At 39.4% G+C, this 25,361-nt stretch overlaps 1 protein-coding gene across 2 annotated transcripts in view; it reads left to right on the plus strand.

Annotated features, from left to right (window-relative positions):
• Nucleotides 1-25,361, plus strand: part of LRCH2 (leucine rich repeats and calponin homology domain containing 2) — an 89,137-nt gene that overhangs the window by 60,054 nt on the left and 3,722 nt on the right. Inside the window, exons 11-17 of one of the 2 annotated variants that reach the window (XM_072626780.1) lie at nucleotides 3,691-3,798; nucleotides 11,033-11,101; nucleotides 14,667-14,715; nucleotides 14,795-14,911; nucleotides 21,661-21,705; nucleotides 23,330-23,380; nucleotides 25,158-25,215. In XM_072626780.1, coding sequence (XP_072482881.1) covers nucleotides 3,691-3,798; nucleotides 11,033-11,101; nucleotides 14,667-14,715; nucleotides 14,795-14,911; nucleotides 21,661-21,705; nucleotides 23,330-23,380; nucleotides 25,158-25,215 — 497 coding nt within the window. The remainder of the gene's footprint in view (nucleotides 1-3,690; nucleotides 3,799-11,032; nucleotides 11,102-14,666; nucleotides 14,716-14,794; nucleotides 14,912-21,660; nucleotides 21,706-23,329; nucleotides 23,381-25,157; nucleotides 25,216-25,361) is intronic. The other variant, XM_072626779.1, reaches the window with a different exon arrangement.

Here is a 25,361-nt window from a genome sequence, read left to right on the forward strand (position 1 = left end):
CTCTGAACTTGGGAAACTCCAGGACTTCCCTTTCCCCTTTGGGATCAGATTGCCGTCCACCGTCTGGCGTTTCGCGGACCTATCCTGCTCTTCTTCTTATGCTTTACTCACCTTCATGTTCTCGCCTCCGTGACACTGCCATCCCTTGGCTCTGCTCTGTGTGAGGACTGTCCCCCATGCCTGGAATCCTCTTTCTCGTCCCTTTGGCCTTTTAGACTCTCAAGACTCTGCTCAAAGGCCATCTTCTGCAGGAGGCCTTTCCCTTTGTGAACTTTAAAGTGCTATACGCATGCTAGCTGTTATTATTAATAGTATCAATTATGAGTGGTTCCTTATTTTATCATACATTTATGATTTTAATAATGAATAGCAGCTACTAATCATTAACGGTATTTATTATTAATTACATACTAATTATCCCCAAATAGAGTGATCGTTCATGTTGAGTAATAACATTGTGTTCATTATATTATGTTAACTAGAATAATCACCAAATTATTCATAATGTATTAGTTTATTAAATATATTATTGACTGTAATGATCAACTATACTATCAAATTAATATGATATATGCAAATATATTAACATACCATATCAATAATATATTATTGGCATATTATATTAAATATTATTATAATATATTATTTTCAATATGTTATTAAATTATAAAATTATTTATTCATAATTTATTAATTATAAAGAATTTACTATATATTAATACTACTTATTAGCACTAGCATGAATCATATACCATGTCAGTATTTGTTATAAAATATTTTATTATTTATGACAATCTAATAAAACCATTATTTAAATGAATTCTTTAAAAGGGAAGCAAGCTGCCACTGTCTGGTTTGCCTTTCCTTCCGATTCCTGGGCTTAGCACATTGCTGGGCAGATAGTAAGCATTTAAGAAGTGTGTGTTGAGTTATCAACAGATGGCTGACTTGTCATAATGCTTCACTGTGTTAGCTTCTTTGATCTTCACAATGGTCCTACCACTGGAGTGGAGCAGGTGGTGGTAGTATCCTCATTTTGCAAATGGAGAAACTGAGACAAAGGCGAAATTAAATGACTCCCACAAGCTGTTAAAATGAACTGGTTAGACTTGGACGCATGCTAAAGATCTTGTAGTCCAAACCCTTCCTTTTACAAATAAGGAAACTGAGCCTCAGGGTGGAAGTGATGGTGTTAAAGCCAAGACTAGGTAGAATTAAGGTCTCCTGACTTAGTGCGGGATTCTTTCTGCTAAAAGCACACTGATTTTCCGTCACTTTCAGTGGGTGGTTTTTTGTTTTGTTTTGTTTTGTTTTGGCCATTTTTAATTAAATTGCATGTTTTCTCTCTCAGCTGTCATTATCTACAAATTGAGACAGTTGGATTAGAAAGCCCTCTGTGGCCCCTTCTGGCTTCCATTTATGATCCTGTTCTTTGAATTTAAGATAAAAAAAGACCAGTTCAGTATGGTTTGCTAATGTTCCTAAGCAGCTGCTAATTTTGGTTTGCTCTGGACCTACCATTTCAGTGGAGAGTAGGGACCTTCTCAGCAGTCACAGATTGGCAGCTGCTCTGAAGTTTTGAGTATGAAAGAATTGCCCAGAACACCAAGAGTTTACATGACTTGCCTAGGGTGACACTGCCAATCTTTGGTGTAGGCAGACCTTGAATCCAAGTCTTCCTGACTCTAAGGGTGGCTCTGCATTCCCTCTGCCACACTGACCAAGTGCAGAAAGTCCCTTGTGCCCTTTAATGAAGTGCTCATGACCATTGTGTTTGGGTGTTGCTTTAACTGATTTCCAGTACTCAGAAAATTTGTGGAGGAAAGTACCATTAAAAACCAGTTATTAGTTTTGAAAAACAAGGCATATTTCTCTCTCCTCCCACGCTTCCCCTTCTCAGTTGAAGATATCACCATCCTTCCTGGCACCAGGTCTTACAGTCATACTTGACTTTTTACTCTCCTTGTCACTTCCCATATGCAGTGAATTGTTTTTTTTTACCTTCGGAGCATCTTTTGCCTTTGTGCCTTCTGTCTACTCACACAGCAGTCACCTGAGGTCAGGTCAGGCCTACTCACCTCCTGCTTGGTCTGTTGCAGTAGCCTCCTCATCCTTCTTTCTGTCTCCAATCACCCCCTTCTACAATTGATCTAGCAGCACTCAGTTGCCAAAAGTGATGATCCTAAAGTGCAGGTCTAACCATGTGTAAGTCTGGCTTAAGAATTTTCATCAGCTCCTATTGTATCAACAATGAATACTTAGCTTGGTGTTTAACTGCCAGGCCTCATCCTACTTTTGTAGGCTAATTTCACTTTGTCCCTTTTCCTGTACTTGGTATTTCATACAAATGGATCTGCTTGCTGTTCTCTGCATTTGACACTCCGTTTCATGTTTCCATGTCTTTTTTTAAAAATTAATTTGTTTTCAGTTTTCAACAATCACTTCCATAAGTCTAAAATTTTCTCCCACTCCCTACCCCTTCCTTTCCAACGAAGGCATGCAATTTCCATGTCTTTGTACAGGCTGTTCCACCGGCCTGAAGTGTGCCCTTTCCTCACCTCCAGCTCATAGAATCCTTAGCTTGTTTCAAGATTTAGCTCAGATGCTGTCTCCTATAGATACTCTTTCCAGACCCTCTTAAGGTCTTAGTGTTCTTTACCTTCTCAGAGTATCCTGTATTTCTTTATTCTTTATGTATGTATGAATGTATATATATCTTTCTCTCTCTCATCTCTACCCATCCATCCATCCATCCATCCATCCATCCATCCATCCATCTATCTGTCCATCTATCTATCTATCTATCATCTACCTGATCTATGTCATATTCCCTCAGTAGAGGACCTGTAAACTCCTTTAGAGGAGGGATACTTTTTCACCTTGCCTGGTTCGTTGCCTTGCAAAGTTGTGTTGGATTGCATGGCTCATCCTTAAACTCCCGAGGGAGCTATTGGTGACTTGCAAGGGAGGGAGGAGGCATTGGCTAGCTGTCAGGCTGCAGTTTCCTTCATTCTCAAAGTTTTAGGGTGTTGCTTGCTCCTTCTTGAATGGACTTTTCTGTGCTTATGATGCTGAAGATGGAAGGAGGGGTCATCCTTTTGTGCCTGAGTATTTGTCTTTTGTGAATAGTATAAGTGGCATTTTGATTTTATTCTCTCTTTCTTGAAAGTTTTCCTAATCTTATTTGAAATTTATTCTTGGTATTTCTTTTAATTTTGAAACCTTCTGTTTTTCTTTTGGTCACCTCTTTTCTTGTCTAACAGAAATAAGTAATTGATGAATGAAGTTTTTCTTTGGTCATGGAATTTTTATGGCTATTTCAGTTGCTTGATATGGAAACTCTAAGTGCTTTTTACACAGAGTTGGAGGGAGGGCTTTGGAAATGTGTGTGAATGACGACTGTCCAATTCCTATGGCCATTCATTTGTTACACTTTTGTGGAAGCTACAGCCCCATAGATTGCAAGTTGTTGGCCAGTGCTGTCTTTAAATAGGCAGCAGGTGACCTTTCAGATAGAGGTTCTCTGAGAGTTCACCTGACTTAGAATATCTGGAGCACAGACATTAGAATGTAAGTGTTCTTATTCTGTGAAGGAGTAAAATGGTCTTTGTTTCTAAAAGCTGGTGGAAGGGAGAGCCTGCTTGACCTCCATGTACATTTGAGAATAACAGCATTTGTCTCCCCTTTCAGGATTCAGAAAGAACAATTCCTTGCAGAGGAAGAGGATGGTGGTTTGAAGGAAGTGACAGATTTAAGGCAAATCGCTGCTCAGTTATTGCAGCAGGAGCAGAAGAGCAGGTATTGACGGCAGTGATCCGATTTAAGTAGGAAGGGGACATGGTCATTACACACATTACTAACAGTGTAGTAGACTGACAGTAAACAAATATAATGAGGAATGTTTAGGCAAATGCTTGCTTATGTGTGTTTGAGTACAACTTCAAAATGTGAATGTATCTTGGAGGAAAACTGGAATTTAAAAGATAATCTTTGGTATGTTTCTGATTTCTTGGGTGACTTCTTTTCCCTAAGTGATACATTATAAACATATACACAAATTGTGTATATCTGTGTTTATATATGTGTGTGTATGTATTTGTACATGTATGCGATGTCCCCAAAGTCTTAGTGCAATTTGAAGCTTTATTTCAGAAGTATAAATGCTACAAACTTACCCAAAAGATCATTTGAAAGTTTAAGAATTTAAATGTCATTTATACTTATATAGTTTTGTGAACTTTGAAAAAGTTTTAGGAAGCAGGAACGTGCTGTCACGCTGCGTGGCATCTGTGCCAGTTCCTTTGTAACATTCTCTCAGATTGGTGGCTCTGTAGAGGAAGTTTAAAGTTTGAAAACCAACTAGAGCAGCATATTGTCCAAGACTATTCTAATAAGGAAGTGAGCGATGTTTCAAACATTGAAATAACTAACTTTTCAAATACTGTTTTTTGTAAATTTGTAGCATTTATTCTTTGGAAACAGTTAAAGCTTAAACCTGCATGAACACTTAGAACACCCTCTGCGACTGTGTGTGTGTGTGTATGTATTAGCATATACACACAACTGTGTATATGTACACACACACACACACATATATACACATACACATAAAGATCTTATTTGCATGCATGTATGAATATTGGAGGACATTTTACAGTTGTGTGTATGTTTGAAATAAATATTTAAATAGTTGCATTGTTCCTTTAAACGATCCTAAAATGAACGTGAGAACTCTTTGGGGCTGACCCTGCGGCCGGCTAAAGCGTCACTTGATTTCATGATTGTAGGCAGCCTTAGATCACAAGGGATCCCACAGGCCTGGGAGGATCTGCCCTGATTACTGGGGAAAAGGAGTGAAATCCCCTTCCTTGCTGAGGTTAGGCTAGTTTTAGCATCTCTTCATTCAGAGAAATTGCATGCTGCAAGTGACAACGTAGTGATAAAAAGCAGTGGCAGGAAATCACTGACATCTTAAGGTTTTTAATGGTGCAGATGGAGAACTTAACATGATTGCTGGGCTCTCGTATCCTAATAGGAGTGCAGCACAGTAACTAAAAGCAGAGTTTTTAGTTGTTGTTGTTTATGTTAACATGTGAGAGGCAGTGTTGCATGGTGGACAAAGGTCTAGCATACAAGCCAGGACAGCCTGGCTTCAGGTTTGACCTTTGGAAAATACCAGCTGTGTTAACCTGGGCCGATCACTTAACTTCTCTTAGAAGAGTCTTTAACACTGTAAGTATCAGAAATGCCAACGGGCATCAGTAGGGGAGTTTCCTTACCTAAGAGTTCCCTATACCAGTGAAATCACAAGTCCAGTCCAGAATGTGTTCTCTTTTTGGAACAGTGTGACTGAAACGTTCCAGTATTTATGTTATTATGATAATGCCCAACCATAAGCATGGCAGGTAGTAATGGTACACACACTTCAGGCATCATTGGGATCCTTTATTTACAGATGAATAGACAGTGCTAATATACAAGATATCTTTTAGTTTTCTGTTATGAAAAGGCCTGGACTAAAATATTAAGATTGTTATTAAAATTCTAACCTTAGAACAGTGGCGTAATTGCTGGCTTGTGCCCTTTCTCCATGTTTGTGTCCTTCATGTCTCCATTTTCTGGGCTGCCTTGGTTTCTCCATCTTGACTCCTGTTCTTACTCTCCACTGGGCTCTCTCTGCACTGGGCACTTGTTAGCTTTTTTCTTAATTTCAGAGATGAAGATGGAGGTGAGCCCAATCTTGCATAACACACACCCATATATGTACATGTGTAGATTATATATATTTTTTTTCCCTGGGCTTCAAATAGTTTGATTCCTGTTTTACCTCACAGTAAGTGGCAAGAGACTTTTGTCTGCTTGTTTTTTTTTAAAGCATCAAGGGACTCAAGAATTAGGGTGGGTAAGAATTGGAGATGGCTAAGGAGGCCCAGTGGCAAGGGTTGAGTTACCCTGTCAGAGTATATTTGAGGGGGAATTTCCCAAGCAACCCTGATAAGCTCAATGTGCTGAGAGATGCTTTGGGTATCCCCATTCAGTATTTGAGCTTTACAATAGAAAAGTGAGTCTTTTTCAAGCGCTATAGCTGTTAGTTGGTCATTCATCTCATTCTCCCCACATGACCTGACTTTTCTGTACTCTAGGTATTATAGAGAGTGCATGGTAATTTTATAGTTATTTTTTCTGGAAATTAATACAAAACCAGCACCTAGCATAGTGCCTTACATGTGGCAGACCTTCAGCACATGCTCAGTTAATTGGAAAATAAGTCAAAGTTTATAGACCTCCATATTGAAAAGTAGCCTTTATTTGACAAACAGCTATTTACAGGAAATGACTTGGGCTGTTTGCAAGATGACTGGAAAGGTTATTTTCTTTTTTTTTTGATACTCCTATTAAATTTCCTTATCAGGTATAAAAACACTTAATTGGAAGATATTTTCAGATCTCTGGTACTAAATGTTGAAAGCTAATTATGCTCATATCTAACAAGATTCAAAATATTTAAAGGCATTGACAGGCAAAAACCCAACAACCTAGTGAGATAAGTGAGGAGTCTGACTAATTTTTCACCATTTACTCTGTATTTAGAAGGTTAAATAGGCATTAAGAGAGGCAGTGTGGTAGAGTGGAAAGAGGCCTTTTGGTTAGGAAGTCCTGCCTCTGACTCACTGGCTGTATGACCCCAGTAAGTCACTGATCTGCAACTTTGGGCAGCTTTGCAAAGCTGTTTTTTATACCAATACCAATGAAATCCCAGTCCCCCCCAAAAGAGTTAAAGTGCCCAAACACTGTCATTGGTGGCCAGTGTTGAGCTGGAGTCTGGTGCTTTGTCTTTAGATCTTTTCTTTCCTTGGCTCTGCTTAAGTTTCTGGTGGGTGCTCATGCTCTTGGCTTCTTTCTGTCAGGTGGATGTGATGGCAGAAGCTTAAACTGAGCATGGTTCTTACGAGCAGTGGCATTGATGTGGTCTCAACCTTCTCTGTCTTCACCCTCTCAAATTTCTTTTTACCCTCATCTCCCCCAGTTTAGCCTGCATGGGTCCAGAGTTATTTTATAGCAGAAAGGATCTTAATGCCTTTCCAAGCTGCAAACAAACAGTAAAAGCTGTAATGGTTTTCTTTTCAGATCTCTTTGTGTTTGTCCCATTTGTTTTTCTCATCTTCACACTTGATTAGAAATAACTCTTCCCACCAGAGGTTGTCTTTGACGACTGCAGTGCATTAGCTACCTTGACTTTTCATGTAGCTTACTTGAAGGCTTATTTAACTGTCCACATGTCACCTGCTTAGTTTAGAGTGAAAGTGAAGGTAGTCTGTATTTACCACTGAAGGGAATATCGATGTGGCTATTCCCAAAGAGCACAGAACGCCAAAGATGTTGCTATCAATTGAGGAAGATATCATGGATGATTTTCTTCCAGAAACTGTTTTGTTCAGAGTGCCTTTTAAAATTGGACAGCTAGATGGTGTAGTGGATAGAGCTGTGGGCCTGGAGTCCAGAAGACTCGGTTTTCATGAATTTACATTCAGTCTCAGACACTTACTACCTGTGCGACCCTGGGCAAGTTACTTAACCCTGTTTACCTCAGTTTCCTTTTATGTAAAATGAGCTGGAGAAGGAAGTAGCAAATCATTTCAGTATCTTTGCTAAGAAAACCCAAATGGGGTCATGAAGAGTCAACTGAACAATAACAACAAAATATTTTAAAATTATTTTTCTTTTATTTTCTGAGCATGCAGTAGGTAGTTGTTCCCTGAAGGCATCCAGAATGGTCTTGGATGACATGGAGATGCCGGCAGAAAATCAATATTTTTCATAAGATAAACCATTAAGTGAGGATTTTGTAATTGAATATTAAAGAGTTAGCAGGGAAAGATTTTAAGTAATCAAAATCTGAAGACTTCAACTTTCTTCCAGTCAGCCCATCGCTAACTCAAGTGGCATAAAATAGTTTCTAAATTTTCTTCATGCATTGAATTCATGTTTTATTGGCTACCTAGGCATGGTTTTCTTCTAAAAATATACTTAGTTTTATCCCATATATGTAATCACTTAAAAAAATTCTATGCATATTCTAAATTCTTATTACATCTGCATTTAATCATATTGAAGTTCATTTGAACCATTACCCTTGTGTTTATTTGAAACTGATTTTAAAAAGCTTGTCCTTGAGAATAATTTGGGTGATTAAGTTCAGCCTTTATAAGAAATCATTCAGGTTGGAGACATTTTAACCAATTTGTCGAAAGTTCTCCAGCCTTCCTCACACTTACTGTTATCAGAAGAGTGATGTGCTACCTGAGGGTCATCAGCAAAAGCTGAAATGAGAGTGGCAACTGCTGCTTGTCTTTGTGTGTGTGTGTGTTTTTAAAGCATGCCTCCTGTCACCGTAATTCACTTGATGCTCCTAGGATGTAGACTTGTTGGCTTTCATTTGCCTGTTTTCAAAGGATGATTCTCATATATTTGGGTCTGTGCAACACACCATTTCACTTGGCCAGCCTTGTTCCAGGGCATTTTCGATCATGCCAGTTTACTCAATAGCACAGTAATTCTTTTACATGTCTCTTGCTTTTTACCATCTCTTTATTTGCTTTTAGATAACATGAAAGTTTTGACTTGTTTTGGAAAGGACATGGTACTAAGTATTGTATAAAGTAATTCAAGAACAAAAGACCTGTAACTGAATCCCAGAGATCAGTCACTGTGATTGAACTTTACTCATATTTGAATTGCCAAAGTAATGTTGTTTTTGGTTTGGGGTTACGGTGGTTATATGATTTTGAGAAGCTCTTGTGAAAATTTCACCTCAAGGGTCATCAAATTAACTTCTGACTTGCTATAACTAATCACTCAGTTCTTCTGCTCTTGAAACCTCTCCACTCTTCTTTCCTTACTGTACTAATGACTTCCCTGTCCTCTCCCATCAACATCTCCTTATTTCTTCCATCTTTGGGTTTGGTTGATGTGCGGGAAATGTGAATACAGACGGAGACCTTTAAGTTATAGAACGTCATTCAGTGAGAAACTCTTCCAGAGGACCAGAGCAGCAGGACGCGCATCCAGGTATCTCAAGTTTGTGAAGTATTTCAGGCCCATTTTCTTGCAACTGATTGTGGACACCTTTTGGCATTTGACTCTTGCCTGGAGCCCTGGGCTAGTGACATCTCTTAGTGAGCAGCAGCATAAGCTCAGAGCGATTTATCAGTGTGTAGTGCCACAAGTTTCTAGAGATGACATTATCAAGGAACTTAGAATGCTGAACGGAGCGAGTTAGATTTTCCTGAGAAATTTAGAGAGTTCACTGTCCCCAAATGTCATGTAGCCTGATTGCATCTAACAGCATGAAGTCAGTTCTAAATTCTACATTTTTAGAAGAGAATAGAGGTATAGCTAAGACCTAATCTATAACACACACATCTGTATGTTTTTGTTTATCTCTGGGCTATGCCCGTGTGGTCAAAAGTTTACCTTCTTTACCCATCTATAACCGCCTGCTGGCTATGTCTGGGTCCCAGGTGTGGAGATGGTAATGGGTAATATGACTTTGATTCTCTTAGTAATTGGACAAAATTACCCATTCACACTTAGCTATGTTCTCACTCCCTGATCCTTATCCTCCAAAATTGCAAAAGGGACAGAAGAAGCAAGCAAACCCATTTTTTTTTCACACGGGGGAGAAGGGAGGCAGCCACTTTCCCATTTTCATGTTGAAAGAGCTCTGACCTAGGAGTTAGAAGAGATTGTGTTGTTTAGTCTCGGGCTGGTTCTACCACTAACTAGCTATGTGGCCTTGAACAAGTCACTTCTTCATTCTTGGCCTCAGTTTCCCTATCTGTAAAACAAGGGGACTGAGTGATCATTTATAGTGCTACAATTCTGTCATTCTAAATTGACTGAGAGGACTTTCCTCCGTGGGTTTACATCAAAGGAATGCCCAACATATGGATTAATTATTGGGCTTCTTATCATTTATAGTTTGTTATATAAATGGACTAGTGTCGTATAGAAATTCTTTTTAAGGAATTTTAGAGATCCTTAAAATTAGTGCTTAAATAAATGAAATTTATTCACAGTTGTTTTGGCATTCATGAAATCACTCTGATATCACCCAGTGAAAACTTGGGAATGTTCATGAGGGGCTTATACTTTAAAATGACCTAGGTTGGGAATGAGTTCCCGGCACATTGAGAGCCTTCTGTGGCTTTACGCCCTGTAAGGATCACCCTCACACCTTCCCCCTTTTTAGGTCATGGACACCTACAGACTGTCTAAAAACTGCAGGACATTCTGTCATTGCCTTTTGAACTTTACTTTTCTGAACTCTTGGAGAGTCAGCCGTCAAATTTCTTCACTCAAAATCCTTCCTGCTTAGTAATCATATTGGTACTGAAGCAGGGGATAGGGTAAAATGGCTTTGGAGCAGAGGATGCAGCAAATGAGCTCCAGGTAGAAACTGCTAGGAAGCTAAAAACTGTTATCAAAGTGATGGGAAAGATTCCAGGATCATCATTTTCTTCTTTGGACTCTTCCCTGACTATTATTTTATTATCTTTAAAAGTTGAACTATATGTATTTGCATTGAGAGTTAAGCTTAAGTGTGCTAAAGCCACCGTAAATGCTAGGGCTTGTTAGTTCACGGTCAGCATTTTTGGCAGTGTATTGCCTCTTTCTGCTGTCAAATGCATATGCTAGATTTTCCTTTATATTAAAAGGCATTCGAAATCAGTCATGCTGGCACCTAAAGCACGATTTCCTGTCTTGATTCTGTCTTGGAAAATCGGCTTTGTCAGCTGGAATGGGTACGTGTCCATGGGCGCCATGGCCAGGAGACACCCTGGGCTCGTTACAGGGTGAGCTCTGCTCTGCTGAACTTGCCGCTGTCGTTAGGAGCTGCTTTTCTAAATGGTATTTTCAGGCTTGTTTCCCAGCAGTTTTCTTTTTGGCTCAGTTGTATCTTAAAGATGTTATTGATGCACTTGTATTCTAATTATTATAAATAAACATTGATTTTATGATTTGCTTCTAGGCTTCTTAGTCATTCATCTTCAGTAAACCCAAGAAACAGACCTAAGCAAAGTGTGGAATTCGAAAAAAGGTAAGCACCATGTCAGTGCTTATTTGTTCACAGTCAGTCTGGTTGGTTTTTTTCTATTTGCCTGTTGCTCAAGGGCAAGCCTGCATGCAGGGAAGCTTGTTCAGAGAGGTGGGCTTTTTGGTTGCAGCAGCTCTCCAGGGCACAGGTAGGGGGTGCCACCCGAGGGCAAGCTCTGGAAGTAGGGAACTCTTGTTTGGCTCTAAGGGAGAAGGTTGCTCCTACATGGTTCCCAGACTGGTCTGGCAGCAGATTGAGAAGAAAAAGCACCTACGGCACGGACTTGACAAAAATGTTTTGTGATTGAGCGCAACAAAGATATGGAGACTTCATTTGTTCTCCTGCTGGTTTCTTGTGTGTCATTTGACTAGATCAATGGCAGCTTCAGCTGGACAGCGTCAGTTGCATATAGAGATGAATAGGAAGATTTCAACATCACTTGCAGATTCACAAAGCATTTTACATATTTTACCTCATATGTTCCTCTCAAAGACCCATGTAAAATTGGTGTTATTATTTCTGTTTTACAGTTGAGGAAACTGAGGCTAAGAGAAGCTAAATCACTTTCCCAGGGTCACATAGCTAGATAGTGTCTGAAACTTCAGTCTTCCCAACTTTTGACACCCACCTTATCTAGGCCCTTTTCAGTTATTTTTGCTGAATGCGTTTGTCTATGCACATGGTCTCAGTAGGTATGAATGCAGATGAACACTAGGGGACCACACTCATTTCTTGTGAATCTGGGCAGCCATTGAAGCTTTGGCCCTAGGCCTGAACCCCGGGAGTTGTAACTGATTGTTCTGAGCGGCTGGAATAAGGAGAGTCATAACTGCTTAGAGGAGAGAGATGAGGAGCAAAGGAGAAGGGTGCAACTGTTGAGGGCCTTCAGGGCCCAGAATCTGCCTGATCGGGAAGAATCACTTACAAAGGGCTGATGTCCCCTCGCTGTTCCTGCTAAAAATCTTCACAAAGAAACAAACCAACAGATTTTGGAAGTTTCGAAGAGTTGTTTTAGACGGACAACAAAATTCATTTAAATTTGCTCGTTTTAACTCATTCATGTGATAACCCTATCTACGTAATCAGAGCAGTGTATACTGGATGAAAGAATTTTTTGTTTGTTTATTGTAAGTTAGAAAAGTCACTTAACCTCTGCATTCTCAGTTCTCTTCTCTGTAAAAGAAAGGTCTAGGTCTTCATAGGCTCATTGATCCAGAGCTGGATCCTCAATGATCTAGTCCAACCCTTGGGTCATCCAGATCACAATCTTCTGTCTCCAGAACCAGTGCTCTTTCCACAATATCAGCTGAATTTGGTCACTTCCAAGGTCACTTCTAGTTTTAAAATCCCTCACTTTTAATAAAGGAAGGAAAGATTTTTTTTTTTTTTTTTGCTGCGTGTTGGTGAAATGAAGCAAATAAAACAAGGCTTGTGTTTTTTGAGAATTTTAAAAATTATGTTCATCAGTGAGATTAAATGGATCTTTTTTATTATCTGTTCTTTGATAGTTTGTATCTAGAACACCTTTTTTGTGTCCTGGACCCTTTTGACAATCTGATGAAGCTTTTGGACTCCTTTTTAGAATAATCATTTTATGTGCATTAAATAAAATACGTAAAAATAAATTATATTGAAATACAGTTATTAAAATATTTTTCAAAGTTCCTGGACCCTAGATTAAGAACCCCTATTGTAGATGAGTAGGGATGAACATTTATATGGTTATTATAATTTATTAGGTAGTAAAATTCATTTTATTAGTCCTGGAATTCATAGAATGCAGATAATGCAATTTTTTGCCAAGCTCACAGGTGCCACCATTTGTTTGCATGTGGTTTTGGTCACTGCAAACTTAGCCTTTCTGCCTCTTCACTTTTGGTTTTGATGCTCAGTGCTGAGTTTGCCAAATAAGATCAGAGAGCTGCCGCATTCAGTGAAGCGAGTTTTCTGTGGCATGAACGTGAGGGAGATGTTTCCCCATACACGGTGACTCTCCGTTGCTCCTGCTTTGGTAGCCAAGAATGGTTGCCACCATAGGAGCTAGCCATGGGCAGTTGCAAGTCACAAACACTGATATTGCAAAAGCAAAGAGGTAGGTGTGTTCTTAATGCAGACAAGGTACATGCTTCATGACATTTTCACACAACTGGGACTTCTTTGTTAAGTAACCTCCTATTATAAGCAGTAATAATCACTAGCGTTTATATAGTGTCGATATAGGCTGAACTCTATGCTTAATATGTACTGCACAAATATGATCTCATTGGATCCTCCCCCAGCCAGGAGAGGTAGGTAGGTGCTATTATGATCCTCATTTTACAGATGAGGAAGATAAGGCAAACAGAGATGAAATGACTTGCCGAAGGACATATAACTACATCAGTGATCTATAAAACTCCCCTTAAAATATCATTTTACAAAGTGCTTGAAATTATTTTCATTTTCTTTCTTAAAAGGAGGGGAAGGATCTTCCCTTTCCCAATTTTTCACTTGAAGGCCTAAAGCCCCGGAAGCAAACTTACGCTACTGGGCTCAGGTTTTTATTTTATAGCAGCATTTAGACTTAGTACAGTCAATTACATCCCTTCTCTCCTTTCTTTCAAAATGCTGCTTAAGCAGCAGCCACATTTTTCTTCCCTTTTCTCTTTTCCACACTCTTTCAAAGTCTATCCTTTCCTTTAAACTTTGCCTTCTCTGGCATGCATGTGATACCCTCCTGGAACCCCTCCCTCCAAAAGAACCCTTTTCAGCCCTCTTCCCTCAACCCAAAAGTTTTTTTTTTCCTCTATGGAGAATTTCCTTTAACCAACACATTGTGTCAGAGTGGAAAGATTAGGAAATGCAGCCTTGAATAAAGCCAGAACACTTCCAAAATGCAATAGAAAAGCAAACAGTCAGCTAAATTGGTTGATATGTAGAACAATTTAAAGATGGACTGATTTAATTTTTCACTTTTTAACTCTTTCAGCATCCTATAAACAAGAGGTGAATTGAATTCTTGTCTTGCATTGGGAATCTTTACCTCTTCTCCTGGGGTGGAGAAGTATTTTAACTTTTGTCTCTATCCCCCAGGTGCCTAGAGTAGTGCTTGGCATGAAGATGCTGGTCAGAATGTCCTGTGATTTCATCAGTGTAGGGAACTCCCTCAAGTCAACAGCTCCAGTGTAATTGATCTTTTGGAAGAGCTGTCCGAGGCTTGTCTGGTACTGCTTAGCTTAGCTACTCAGCTGGAGGGGGACAGTTCTGCCTCCTGGCTCTTCCTCTGCTTTGCCTCTCTGTCTCTCACTGCAGATAGCTCTTGCTTTATAAATGCTCACCCACAGTGGGGTGGTTTCTGTAGAGCATCATTTATTTTGAACTCTTGTGGTTTTATGGCAATACACATTTTACCAAGTGAGCTAAAAGAGTAGGTCTTAGTAAATTTATCTAAGAATTTATTTAACAAAAGAAAATTCCTGTAATAAAAGTAATGACTTTATAATGAAGCTTATTTTTTTTATTTACCAAACGTACACTTAAAGATATTTCCAGACATTTTTAACAAATTAAGATGTGTTTAATTTTTTAGTGTCTTGGCAGATGAAGTAAACTCTGCATTGTCATCCTTCATGTGGCAGGTAAAGATGAACTTCAATTGCTATTAGGCTTCTCACTGTGCACTTATTTACATAGGTAAAAGACATTATTTTATTACAGCCTTTAGGAAATCAAAAGGATCCAGTTGATGATCAGCAGTGGCCTGAAACTCAACCTATAATCTGGCAAAATGAAGAAAGGAGGAGAAGTAAACAAATTAGAAAAGAATATTTCAAGGTATCTAGTTTTTTTAAATGTGCTATGTAACAGTTATTGTTCATCTTGTCATTTTTATTGTAAATGTAATTGCTTTACAATAGAACATATTGACAGAAGTAAATGCTACAATAGGTAGTATTTAGTAAAGTCTAATGAAATCAAAGTAATTTTGAAAATTAGTCATGTCATAAGAGAACCACAGTTTACAAACTTTGGGTAGAGGTCAGGTTGAGAATCTATTATTCTAAGCCAGGGTAGGGAGAGATCACTTGACTCCATTATCAGCCACAGGAGCTCTGAATAGAATTTCCTACCATTATACAGGGTGTTCTAAAAGGCTTGGAGCATTTTAAAAGTGTTAAAATTCTAAAATGCCCTAAAACTTATAGGACACATACTTATAGGAGCAGAGCAAGGCAGCTTTGTCTGTTTAAGGGTCAGTGGGATGATAGGAGGAGGGTGTGCATGTGACTTCACACTGAAATCAAGGCTAGTTTAAAGGTGGAGTACTTATGCGAGGAGAGGGAAGATACAGGGCTCCTTTCTGCTTTAAAACTCTGGAGAGCAGTCATTCAGTGATATTCGCCTCCAATTGATCCATAAATACAGTCAGCCCCTCAAGGCAAGGGGTAGAGAAGTAGCAATAGAAGGTGGATGGTATCACCAGCCTTGGGGATCCAGGAAACAGAGTCTCTAAGTCACGGGATCAAGGAAACAAAATTTAGTTTGTATCTTTGGTTGTTGTTGTGTGTGTGTGTCCATACGCACTTACACACCCATATAAATAAATGCTATAGGCAATAGAAGGCCCAGATGGCACTGAGGCAGACTAGAGGATTTATTTGAAAGCTCTTTTCGTTGGTCTTGATGGGGTGCAATGCGCAACAGGAGGCAGGACTTTCTGGTTCCAAGATTGGATGAGTTATCTTCAGCGTGATCTGTGGATTCACACCAGTTTTTCAGGTCTGATGATCCTCATGGTAGATGGCACTGTTGGTAGTTAGCAGATCTGTGGCAGCCTCTTCTGTTAAAAGGTATTTCCCCCTTTAATGAATTTTTATGTAGACTCTGTCTCCCAGTATGATGTTGTTTCAGGGAGTATCAGGCAAGGAAGGAGGGAGAGAGGGGGAAGGGAAGGAGAGAGAGAAAGAGAGGAGAGAAGGAAAGGGAGGGGGCAGGGGTGGAGAGGGAGGGAGGGAGAGAGGAGAGAGAGAGAGAGAGAGAGAGAGAGAGAGAGAGAGAGAGAGAGAGAGAGAGAGAGAGAGAGAGAGAGAGAGAGACAGAGAGAGAGAGACAGAGAGAGAGAGAGAGAGAGAGAGAGAGAGAAGGAAGGGAAGGTGGTCAGCAGTGTGTAGTGCTTCAGGTAAAGATATACAAAGATGAAAAAAGAAAGCCTTTGGCTTTGGTGAGTGCTGAGGTTGAAGTTAGATTGCAAAGGTTTGAGGAGTAAGAGGAGAGGAAGTCGAGGTTCTGACTATAGATTTTTTTCTAGGAGTTTGTACAAATATGGAGATGACTAGGAGGAAGACTTAAGAGCATGGTCAAGTTAAATGAAAATTTTTTTTAAAGCTGGAGAAGACTTGGGGGTATTGGTGGGCAGAAGAGAAAGAGAAAGGAGAGAGAGACAAGAAGATGATTCCTTCTTTTCCCCCTTTAAAGTGCTCAGAAGAGAACCAGTGTACCTCTTGGCCCTCTGTCTATCTTACTTATCTCCTTTAGTACCTGTTGAGGTCCTGCAGGGACACTTATTTCTCTTCTCCCTCCCTCTTCCAGTCCTAACACTACCATATCATGCATTCCCCTTCCAGTTACTCAAGTAAATTAACCTTTCTAGTTTTCACTTGACTCGTGTGTTAGCATTTCAAAGTTCTTACTCAGCTCTTGTCTTTTCATCCAAAATGTTTGAAAATCTTCTTTTCCTTTAAAGGCCCATTTTTTTTTTTACTTTGTAGGATTATGCTCAGCTTTGTTCATGCTCAGTTTGGATCATATTGTCACAAATTCCCGCGAATGGAGTCCACACTTAGTGAGGTTTTAATGTGTTTAAATCTGTTGGTTAGCAGAGGGATTTGCAATGTTCCTTATGAGTCACAAGATGTCACTGTAAGCACATGTCAGAGACCGTGTAATTCACAGGCTTGACGCTAAATTAATTCAGAACCATTATTCAGAACTGATACTTTTTCATAGTTAAAATGTATTGTAGTTATCCAGTACCTTTCTGTCAAAGAAAAGAAAAAGGTAGACATTCTTTTTCTTCTTCAGTCTCCTGAGAATTGAGAAGACTTTTCACAGGATCGGTTATTGGGCTTAATCTGAACTTATTTTTCATCAAACAGTGAGTTTTGCTCCTCTAAAGAGAGAATTTGGATCTAAGTGGAAGCATTGCTCAGCAACTCTTTTGGAGTTAATTTGTTTCTATAACTTGATGAAATTTATCTGGAAGCTTCTTTCTGCCTGGCCAAAATAAATCCTGCTAAACGACTAGGGCTTTATGACTTTCCCATCTCTAAGCAAGCAAGTGTTAATAAAAGTTATTCTTCTAAGGGGAATTTTCAACAAGAGATAGAGTCTGCCACTGTTGTGAGCAAGTGTTAGATAGACTTTTTCAGAGTAGTGTCGGAAGCAATGAAATTGCCATCAAATGGTACTAGATGAGATGAGGAAACTGATTCTTCTGGAACCACTGTATATGGTTTGGTGTGGCCTCTCAGTCTTTCCCAGGACTATCGAGCCTGATTCTACTGCAGTGCAATAAGTGATCAGAACAAACTGATTCAGCTTCAAGTATGAAGGTGTTCAAAGAGGGGATGGCCTTTTTCCTACAATGTAATCAGGAAGTTATTTGATGTAATTGAAAACAAGATACCAACTGAACATGCAAATCTTTTTTGCTAGTAATGTTTGCTACTTGGTGATGATCAGGAGTTCAAGTCAATCTGCTGGCTGATTCCTGGTGTGTGTGTGTGTGTGTGTGTGTATGTATGTGTGTGTGTAAAATAACATTACAGCAGTCTTTCTGAGGCAGTTTGAAGGCTGGCTAGCATTGTGGTGCACGTAAGAAGAGTGTTAAACTTGGAGTCAGACATCTGAGTTCAGATTTGGTCTGCTACTTGGCATGCTGTGATTTGAGCACTCATTTATCTGAGCTTTCATTTCCTGATCTCTGAAATGAGAGGGTTGGACTAGGTGGCCACTGAGGAATACTTGTAGCTCTAACTCTTTGACCTTGTGACCTCTTTGTTATCCAGATGCTCCGGTTCCCATCACTGTCACACTTGCTGTTGTGCAGTGAAAACCTTGAGATGCATTCCTTTTTTATCAGAATGATGTTGCTCTTCAGCAATGCAATTCAAGTCAGCCACCTCCCTAGTGAAGCACTTTCTGACTGTCCCCAGTAGTAGGACTCTTTCCCTTCTCCATATCCTTTTTATTAAGCTTCCTTTATTTTTCTTGCCTTTTTTTGTACAGCTTGACTGATGGGGAAGTATATTTTGCACAGCTTCACATGTATAACAGGCATCCTATTTCTTTCATTCTCAATGAGTGGGGGAGGGGTGGAGTGAGGGAGAGAATTTGGAACTCAAAAAAAAAGTTAAAAAAAGATTATCAAAAACACCCAACAAAACAAACCAAAACTCAAAAGTGGCACAAAAAAAATACAAACACTAGACCCTTTCCTCAGGTGCTTACACTTTTCTGGAAGGAAGATTGGTTTTAGATTAATACACTGAAACAAACTGGGTCTATAAAATAGTGCAGGTCAGATTTACTTCCTTTCATGTTACATTAATGTGGACTTAAGTGACCTGTCAATCCGATTACATGTCTAACTTGTCAACCTACATTTTGCTATAACACCGGAATCTACAAAACAAAAACCTCACCATTTCATACCGGATAGAGTGGGCAGACCACGCCAAATTATTAAAATGTCTGATTTAGATTTTTAAACATTAGCATCTATCTCATCATAGTATTTTAGAGCTTTTTATTATTTTAAAGTATGTAAATTAATTCAGACTAGACATGTAATATTTAATAGCCTGAATGTATAATGGTTTTATATAATTAGCATAATAGTTGCTGGAATGTAGGTAACTTTGGTAGGTGAATGATCTCTTCATTCATAAGGTCATAGGTTATGAGCTGGAAAGCACCTCATCTGGGTGTCTAGTTCAACATCCTCCCCACCATTTAAAGATGAGAAATCTGAAGCCCTGGAAGATTTAATGATGTGCCTGAGGTTACACAAGTCATAAATAACAGAGGTGGGTTTTGAACCCAGGACCTCTGACTTAAAATCCAGTGTTTTCCATTGTACTATTTTGCTTTTCCTTTTTTTAACTGAATTTTCTAGTCACCTGATGAATAGCCCTTTATGCCTATAATTGGAAAAAAACTGTAATAGCATCTGGGCTATGGCCCTTGCCTGTGGGACCCTCAGAATGACTAGCCCATATTCATGGCCCTCTGTGAGTATGCCTCTAGTAAATACTGTACATAGCTAGTGAACTCCCACACATATTCAATTTTTCCCTAGTCATCCAGAGGACAGTTTTCAAAGCAAAGGCATTTAATGAAATAGCAGGGTAAGAAAAGTAATAACAGAGCATCCCTCTTCACTCCCCTGGGGCGCACTCTCACAAATGTACCCAAGGTCCCAAGGAAGATTGGGCTTCATGAATGGGGGACTAATCAATGCATCTCAAGTACAACCTTACCTTTCTTTTTCTCCCTGGTTAACTCTCTGGTTAAGGCATTGGGCTTACCCTGATTCTTACCAGGTAAGCCATCTTACTTACTTACAAGGGACCAAAACCTCAAAGGAATACGACAGGCCTGTACTCCTCACTATCTGATTTGTTTTCCTGGTCAGGAAAACGCTAATCTGCTCATCCTATGGGCCTGTCCCCAGTATCCATCTTCCTTCCTCATCAGCAGCCAACATGGAAAGTACTTATTGAATGCAACTTTACATTTTATAAACATCTATCTGCTGCAAGTTGTACCTTTGAAGTATCTTAGTAAAAGCATTTCCTAAAGGAACCAAATCTTTTTCCTTGAGAACATTTATTTTGAACCTAATAGAAAGGATCTGAACAACACTTTTTTATAATGCAAATTCACCCAATGTTTGCCTATTTATTTTTATATCTAGAGGGTTGTATTAACTGGAGCAACAAGGACACCAAGAGAAGGGCAGAATTTTCATATGACTTAGGAAATCCCAAGCCTTGATACAGTGATTGGCACATGAAGCCTTTCCGAGCTTTGGAAGCCTTTTTAGAGAGAAAACTTTAGTTTGAGAATCTTTTGGTACTGTTAGCTCTCCTCACCTATGATTTTATCCACAAAAAATCATAATTCTGCCTTCTTTAACGCATGTAGCCAAATTGCTTTTGTAAATGGATTTTTGTGGGCTGCTTTTCTAGGTAGTTGACAATAGTTTGCTCTTTTAAATATCTTGAGCATTTTTCCCCTGCAGTCCTACTTACTACTGATTTGTGCCTTTCCCCCCAAAAAAAGAGTTTGCTTGGCAGAGGACAACTTCAACCTGGCTGTTTTAGAAGTTTTTACATATTTTGGATTTTTCAGGTCTTGACAGTAATGTTTTATTGTATTTGAAATGTAGACCAATTACTCAGGCTGGCTTTTTGGAGTACCTACTGTGTGCCGGACTCTGCTAGTTGTTGATGGAGTCACTGCCTTCTAGGACCTTGGTCTTCTTGGGGAAACAAGATGAAGGAGTATGAAACAAAGATGTTGCTAAATGTTAGGGGACAGCCCATAGAGAAGGAAGGGGGAGAGCAGCGTAAGGGGCATATGGGGAATGCTAAATTTGGAACAATTGATAGATTTGGAAGGAGGAGGCAACAGCTTGAGCAGAGGTTCATAATCAGGGAGGAATATGAACTCTGTGGATAATGCAGAGGTTCATAATCAGGAAGGAATATGAACTCTGTGGATAATAGTGCTTCTCTCGAAAGAAAAGCTGAAGCTTCTGTTGTGCTTTAAGTTTTGCATTAATGTATTCGATCCTCATAACCAACCTATGAGGTTGGTGTTACAGCTATTGTGATCCACATTTTTACAGATGAGGAAACTGAGGCTCAGAGAAGTTAAGTGATTTATTTATAACCACAGCAAATGTCTAGGGTAGGGTTTGACCCTAGGTCTTCATTGCTTCAGGTCTAATATTCTGTTACGCCAGTTATCTGCAGAATAAATTGGTAGTAGAAGAGACTGGAATCAGAGGGTCCACTTAAGAGAAGGGTGTTACTGTGGCTCAGCCCTGATGTAATGAGGTTCTGAGATATGGTCATGGCAATGGGAATGAAGAGCAAGATCCAGATCTAAGAGATAGCTCACAGAAGAATTGACAGGTCTAGGTCATGAACTGTACCTAAGGGGTAAAAGAAAGAGAGAAGTTGTAGATGAGTGTATGGTCTCAAGCTGGGGTGATAGAGAATGATGATACCACTGGCACCAAAGGAAGCATTGCGTTGCTTTAGGAGATGAGTGTAGCCATTGCAAAGTTGGCTTCTTTTTACAGCTACTTTTATAACCCACTACATTTTTGGCTGGTTGCACTTTTTGGCAACACCAAACTATAAGAAAAATATAGTGACCATAAAATTCAGTAGCTCAGAACAAGTAAGAAGAGTTCTGGGGTGCTTTAATCTTCACCTTTTATTGAATTTGATTCTAATTGAATGGTATGGCAGAGGAAAAAAAATCATTTTTGCTTTTCAAATGTTTTGCAGTATAAATCCTTAAGGAAGAATTCAAGTGGAAATGAACATGATGAGGTAAGAAGACAATTATCAGTTATTGGAATTATTTTGCCTTCCTGTTTCTTCCTTTCCCCTCCCCACTTTTTTTTTGTGGGGACAAACTTGTGATGTGGAAAACTCCTGGTATGATGACTTCCTTCACCTTTGGCAGCTGTCCATGACATAGTGCAGGGGATCTTAACCTGGGGTTCCTCGAGGAGTCTGTGGATAGTTTCAGGGGGTCCTTATACTTGAATGGAAAAAATTACATTTTAATTTTCAGTTCAGTATTCTCTTCACTTATGAATATTTTGAAAGCCAATTATTCTGAGCAGAGGTTCATGGACTTCACCAGATAGCCTAAGGGGTCTGTGACATCCAAAAGGTAAAGAAGCCCAGACTTCAAGTCTTTACAGAGTCTCCTTCACTGAAAGGTGAAATGATTTTTTTCCAGGATCACATAGGTGGTATGTGTTGGCTACACTTGAACTTGGGTAATATTGAGTAGACTGTCTCTCTAGACACTATACTGCACTGTCTCTGTGGTTTTTTAGTCCATAATAAACACTCTTAACATCGATGACACTCTGATTATTTATCACGTAACTTGTAGAGCATCCATTAGCCACAGACTTCAGAGTCGTCATGTTGTCAGTAGTTTTATTAACATTTGTTTTTTATTGCCTTTGTATATTCCTTGTGAATTTTGGTCTTATCTTCCTGTATCTTAGTTTCATAGACCACGATTTAAATCTTAGGTTCTCATTGATAAATCAAAGATAAGTTTATTTATAAATCCTGAGAAGTGACAGATCTTAAGTTGGACTGTTCCCAGCATTCTCATTGGCTAAAACGGCAAGGTAATCCAAACCACACACAGCAGACTTGTGAATAAACTCATCTGATCAATAGTTTAGATTCATAAGTGATGACTAGGGGTGGGAGGGACACAAACAGATAGTTCAAGTGACAGGGAATGCTGACTTCGCTGCCCTAAACTCCGTAGTGTTTAGGAAGTAGGACCAGAGATGGATGAAATCAGGAATTGGTCCAGGAGTCTCATTTTTCTTTCTCCAGCCTTGCCACCCTATTTTTCCCTGTGACTTCTGTGGACATTTGGAACAGAACAAACAATGGGTGATGTTGCACTAAGCAGCTAGTCACAGTTGTGGGGGGAGAGATGGAACGGAGTTGCCTGTGGAGGATGAGACCTCACTGGGATGTAGGACTCCCTAAGTGGGACAGACTTTAAGACTGAGGGTTTGAGTTCTTCGTGAGCAGCAAAGTTCAGCTCAGCCCTGAATTCATTTGTTATAGTCCTGGCTCCAAGTGGAGGGAACTTAACATCATTTTAGACAAGTGCTTGCTGAGTGCTTATCCCAGTGCAAGCTCCAGTTATTGGGGAGCCTACCGTAAATTTTTCAGGAGGAACGGGATGGTTTATCATCGTTTGTCATCAGGAAGTAATCCTGGCAAAGGAACATTTTTCCACAGGCACAGGTCTTTGGAAATGGTCCCCCACATATAGCCTGTAGTAGATGATGCTCAGTGTTCAGTGTCACACCTAGCTGACAATTTTGAGTTTCTTACACGTCTCCCTGGGTCATCATTCACGTGTTTTAATTTCTTCTGTTTCACATTTTTTTGTCTCTTATTTTAGCAAGACAGTGATAATGCTAATGTGTCCCCACAGTCTCCAGTATCATCTGAGGTACATGTTCTCTTTTTGCGTGTGTGCATGTGTGGCTGCGTGTGTGTGTGTGTGTGTGTGTGTGTGTGTGTGTGTGTGTGCAGGGCTCCTCCTCCTCCTGACATCTTCACTTCATCCTTCTCTTTTGTACAATGTTACTGATTCACACTTTTTTTTTTTTTTGGCCTTGGGAAGCAATAAACATTCTTTTTGGCAAATACATTAAAAGTTTAACCCCATTACCTTTTCTATGCGCATTCTCTTTTACTAAGGTCAATCTTTGAGTCTGATATCTATGCATTATTATTGACGAACATCTTGTATACATATTTCCTAGAAAAAGTAATGCATCATCTGGATGACTTTTCCCACCTCCTTATTGTTTGAAAATAAGTAATAAATTTTAAGGACAACTGTTAAAATTTGTGAGAAATTCCCATTCTAACATTCTGACCTTGTAACAGTGACTTCCCACTTGGGCATGTTTTAGCATCATAGAGCTGTGCCTGACCACAAGAGCAGAGTTAAGCCGATGATTGTGTGATAGCCCAGCATGGAGAGAAGGTCTCTGTGACCTTGGCCAAGTCCCTTTCTCTCTGTGTACTTCAGCATATTCTTCTATATAAATGAGAGGTTTCAGACTGGATGACCTGTGAGCTTCTTTCCTGCTCAAAGTCTAGAATCGTTTCCTGATTCTGTAGTTATCTGGAGAGCTCAGGGCTTGGCCAGGACACTCTTACTGCCTGGGGGATGATGGCGCATTTGTTCATTTGTTTCAGTAGCCGAGTATGATGCTTAACTGTGTGGGCGTGACAGGGTGGGGGTTTTTTTCTTTTACTTAAAAGAGGCATACTTTTTCTTTCTGTTATATGTGCTTTTAGTTGCTTTATGTCTTAATATTTTACTAAGAAATTTCAATGCAACTAGAGAAATCAATTGGTAAATATGTATGGAGAAATAAGATATGAATAATTTTCAGAACATTTTTAGATTTGAGTTGCTGAAATAACATGTCTGGGATTTCACATCATCCCTTCTACATTTATTGCTACATATACATCTTTAGCCTTGATTATCTGAGCTAATGGAGGAGCACAGTAACATGGGGAAGACTTGGGGGGCTGAAATAGAGCTTTTGTTGGCCTCCATGCTGAATATTTGAGAGTTGGAGGAGAATTCTGAATGCTTCAGCTTTTGCCATAAAATGGAGACGATTCTATGCGCTCTGTCAGCCTCATGGAGTTGTTACGGTAATCAAGGGAGATGTATAGCTAAGGGCTTTGAAACATGAAGTTCACCCATAGGCCTGAGAACAGGTTCGTACTTGCCCTGCAGATCCTACTAGTGAGAGTTTAAGGGTTTGCTGAGTATAGTTTTCCACTCTATTATAAATTCCTCATCTAGTAGGTAATCAGTAAGTGTTGCTGACCAATTAATTTTTCTATTGGATTGCTGAGCCTCACTGCAGAGCTGCCTTGACTTTTCTGAGGCTTTAATCACACCCTTATTTCCTTAAATCCTATCTACTTATTTCCTGTCTTTCATGAATATTGTTTCTGCCCTTTTTTCACATTGTATGTGGTGAGATATACACAAAGACTTAAGTGTTTAGTCAGTCGGAAAATAAATAATGGTTATTAAATGCTTTATCTACTTTATTTGAAGCACAGATCTCTCCTATATAGAAGGGCAATATTTAGGGGGAGAATGAGAGTGGCAAAAGAAGGGCGCACATGTGAACAACTAGCTTGGTCATTGTGAAAGCCAATAGGTTATATCGGTTTGTTCTCATTTGTAGGATTATGACAGAACTGACAGTTATTCACACGGTCCATTTGGCTTGAAACCTAGATCAGGTAAAATCTGTTCTCTAAATTCAATGTCTCCAAGGTTATATGTAACTCAAGTTTCTGAATGAAATGGCACTTAGTCCATAGCTATTGGCTCTATGTAATTTCTTTCTCCCCTCCTAAAAAAGAATTTTCTCTTAGCTTTGTCTTTC

The sequence above is a fragment of the Notamacropus eugenii genome, chromosome X (assembly GCF_028372415.1).
Source record: "Notamacropus eugenii isolate mMacEug1 chromosome X, mMacEug1.pri_v2, whole genome shotgun sequence".
Lineage (NCBI taxonomy): Eukaryota > Metazoa > Chordata > Mammalia > Diprotodontia > Macropodidae > Notamacropus > Notamacropus eugenii.